Genomic DNA, 2379 nt, shown 5'->3' with positions numbered 1-2379 from the left:
CTTTGTTATCTGGCCTGGGTGCAGCAAGAAGAAGGGGGACCGCTGTGGAAAGGAAGAATTATGCTGAATTTGAAAAGCCTCTTCAGGATCTAGTTGCTGCCAGATGAACTCCCAGTTCCCTTCCTTATACCTCACCAGAAGGGGCTATTGGAGTGGCTGCAACAGACACTGAGAAGACCACGTCTTTGGGACAGGACAAGATGTTCCAGAGATCACAGGTATGCAGTGAGTTCCATAAAGAACTTGGAAGGTGCTTTTGTGTTTCCTTCTGATTAAGCTAACATATATTGCTTTATGGATTACAAGACTTAATTCCGGAGCATATATCTTGCTGACTCAGGATGACTGAGCAGTAAGACTCTATCAAGAAGCCAAGCTTGAAGAGGGGAGGGGAGTTCTCCCTTTATCCAGTATGCATGCTTTTAAAACCAGAAGAGCTGTAGGCAAACTAAGAGCTGTATGATGAACATTTTCCTGCAAACCTTTTTTACTGTCCTGCTTTGATGGAGGAATTCCTGTTCAGCGGGGAGAGACCCACAAAACAAAAGCTGTCCACTTCCATTTGGCGAGAAGCAGGAATAATTTGTCAGCAATGTCCTTTCCTGCCAGTACAAACAGCACCATCAAGCTCTTAGCCATAGGAGGCCAACAGTTACTTAACCTGTTTACAAGGAAGATCGGCTCTACGTACACACACACATGTGGACAGATGGGGACATCACTGAGGGAGATGTACTGTCAAACCCATCGGAAGCAAAACCAGACATTATGGAAAATGCTTCAGTTAAGGCCTCCCCCATTTCTAGGATGAGAGCTGTCAAAATAAGAGGCTCCACATAAGTAACAAGTTGCCTCCATTATACTCCTTTCTGTGGGTTGTCTCCTTGTGGGAGGGACTCTGAGCCTGCATCTGACGGGCTGCTGCAGAAGAGATGTTTTTAATGGAGAGCTGTGATTGCGAGCCGCATTTCTGAAATTGCTGGAGCAATGAGTTGTATGGACTTCCTCAGCACCACACTGACTCAGTGTTTAAGGATAATCCGACAAGCCAACGCAAGAGCAATTCTGACTGTTCCACTGGAGCCAGGGAGCACTCACCCGGGCTCAGCCTGCAGCTGACTTCCATGGCTGGGTTCCACTCTCCATTCTTGCAGGTCAAGTATTTATAATCTCCTTTCAGCATGTAGCCTTCGACGCACAAATACTCTATGACACTGCCTGAAGTCAGAGGGTTGTTGCAGGGGCTAGGGTGGCATTTATAGCCACCATTCTCAGGCTGTGGTGGCTGGGGACAATCTGGAAAAAAGAAAAAGCATCATGGAGGATATGTCAGAGGAAAACATCTGTTGCACAACAGATAAGGCACATAGGCAGACTTCCACCTACGAACACCCACTAAATTAAGAAGCTACCAAAACTAAGACTGTTACACAACTGCAGAGAACACCGCTCAGTTTCACCTTTGATATGTCTTCTGCTATTGCTAAATACTTCTTGTTATCCCAGTAGTGCAATCTAGTTGGCAGGCATTAAACTGGTGGTATTTTTGAACAGTGACACAACAGAGATTCCACATAAGAGAGGCACAGAAAACCCTTGGTGCTATCTTTTCCTCACAGCTGTTTCACTAGAGACTGGGCGGAACCTAACAACCAGGCTTTCCTATTAGCCTGATATGGAAAAAGCATGAGCCCCCCTGCTGAAACAAATGAGGAACACAAACACCCGGACTGTGCTACGGGTACAATGTCAAGGTACAGAGCTGCCACATAAGCACCCTGGAAGGCTGTAAGGGCATGCTGATTTTAGCTATTTTACATAGATATACCACCAACAGTATGGGAAACAGAGCTTTTCTGCAGTAGGACCAAATATTCTAGCCTATTTTTAAAAAGGAATTAGTTATATCACAGAGACACTTCTAGAAAACCCTCTATTTACCTACGTGAAGTCTGGAGTGCTGAAGGCACTTCACATTTCTCCTTGCATCTCCCCTATCCTGATTAATGGGTGTAGACATAGCACATGCCAGAAATTTTCTTGTAGAATTTTCAACAAACCACGAATGAGGAAACTGCACTGAAAACAGGATATTTGTATTGCTTAGAATTTCCTTTCCTCTGGCAGGTCACAGTGACTCTGCACAACAGCCCCAACATCCCTGGCTGACGCCACGTATCTGCCTGCCTGAAAGAAGGAGAAATCCAGATTTTTTTTTTTCCTTTTAAATCCACATCAGCTTCCCAAACTTCACAAAAGAAAATACATCAAAGATGCCTCTTGAGATATTTTGGGGCATGGAAAACCAGCCAGCCCACCCACCCTATTCCATCCCAGCCTGGGGATCCAGGCCTGCCCTTAAACCCTGGAACACGCATT

The 2379-nt window shown here is 45.4% G+C and overlaps 1 protein-coding gene across 8 annotated transcripts in view; it reads right to left on the bottom strand.

Moving 5' to 3' along the window:
• Positions 1-2379, bottom strand: part of SUSD6 (sushi domain containing 6) — a 90113-nt gene that overhangs the window by 10207 nt on the left and 77527 nt on the right. For 7 of the 8 annotated variants that reach the window (XR_004841372.1, XM_035889833.1, XM_035889837.1 and 4 more), the window contains one exon: positions 1099-1296. Coding sequence is in view for 7 of the 8 variants with exons in the window: in XM_035889833.1 (XP_035745726.1) it covers positions 1099-1296 (198 nt within the window). In the remaining variant the exon portion in view is untranslated. Of the gene's footprint in view, positions 1-1098; positions 1297-1941; positions 2036-2379 lie in introns of those variants that run through there. The other variant, XM_035889838.1, reaches the window with a different exon arrangement.

This window comes from Egretta garzetta, unplaced genomic scaffold (assembly GCF_000687185.1).
Source record: "Egretta garzetta isolate BGI_Z169 unplaced genomic scaffold, ASM68718v1 scaffold2, whole genome shotgun sequence".
Lineage (NCBI taxonomy): Eukaryota > Metazoa > Chordata > Aves > Pelecaniformes > Ardeidae > Egretta > Egretta garzetta.
Note: the sequence above shows the minus strand (reverse complement) of the source record. Positions and strands in the feature narration are given on the sequence as shown.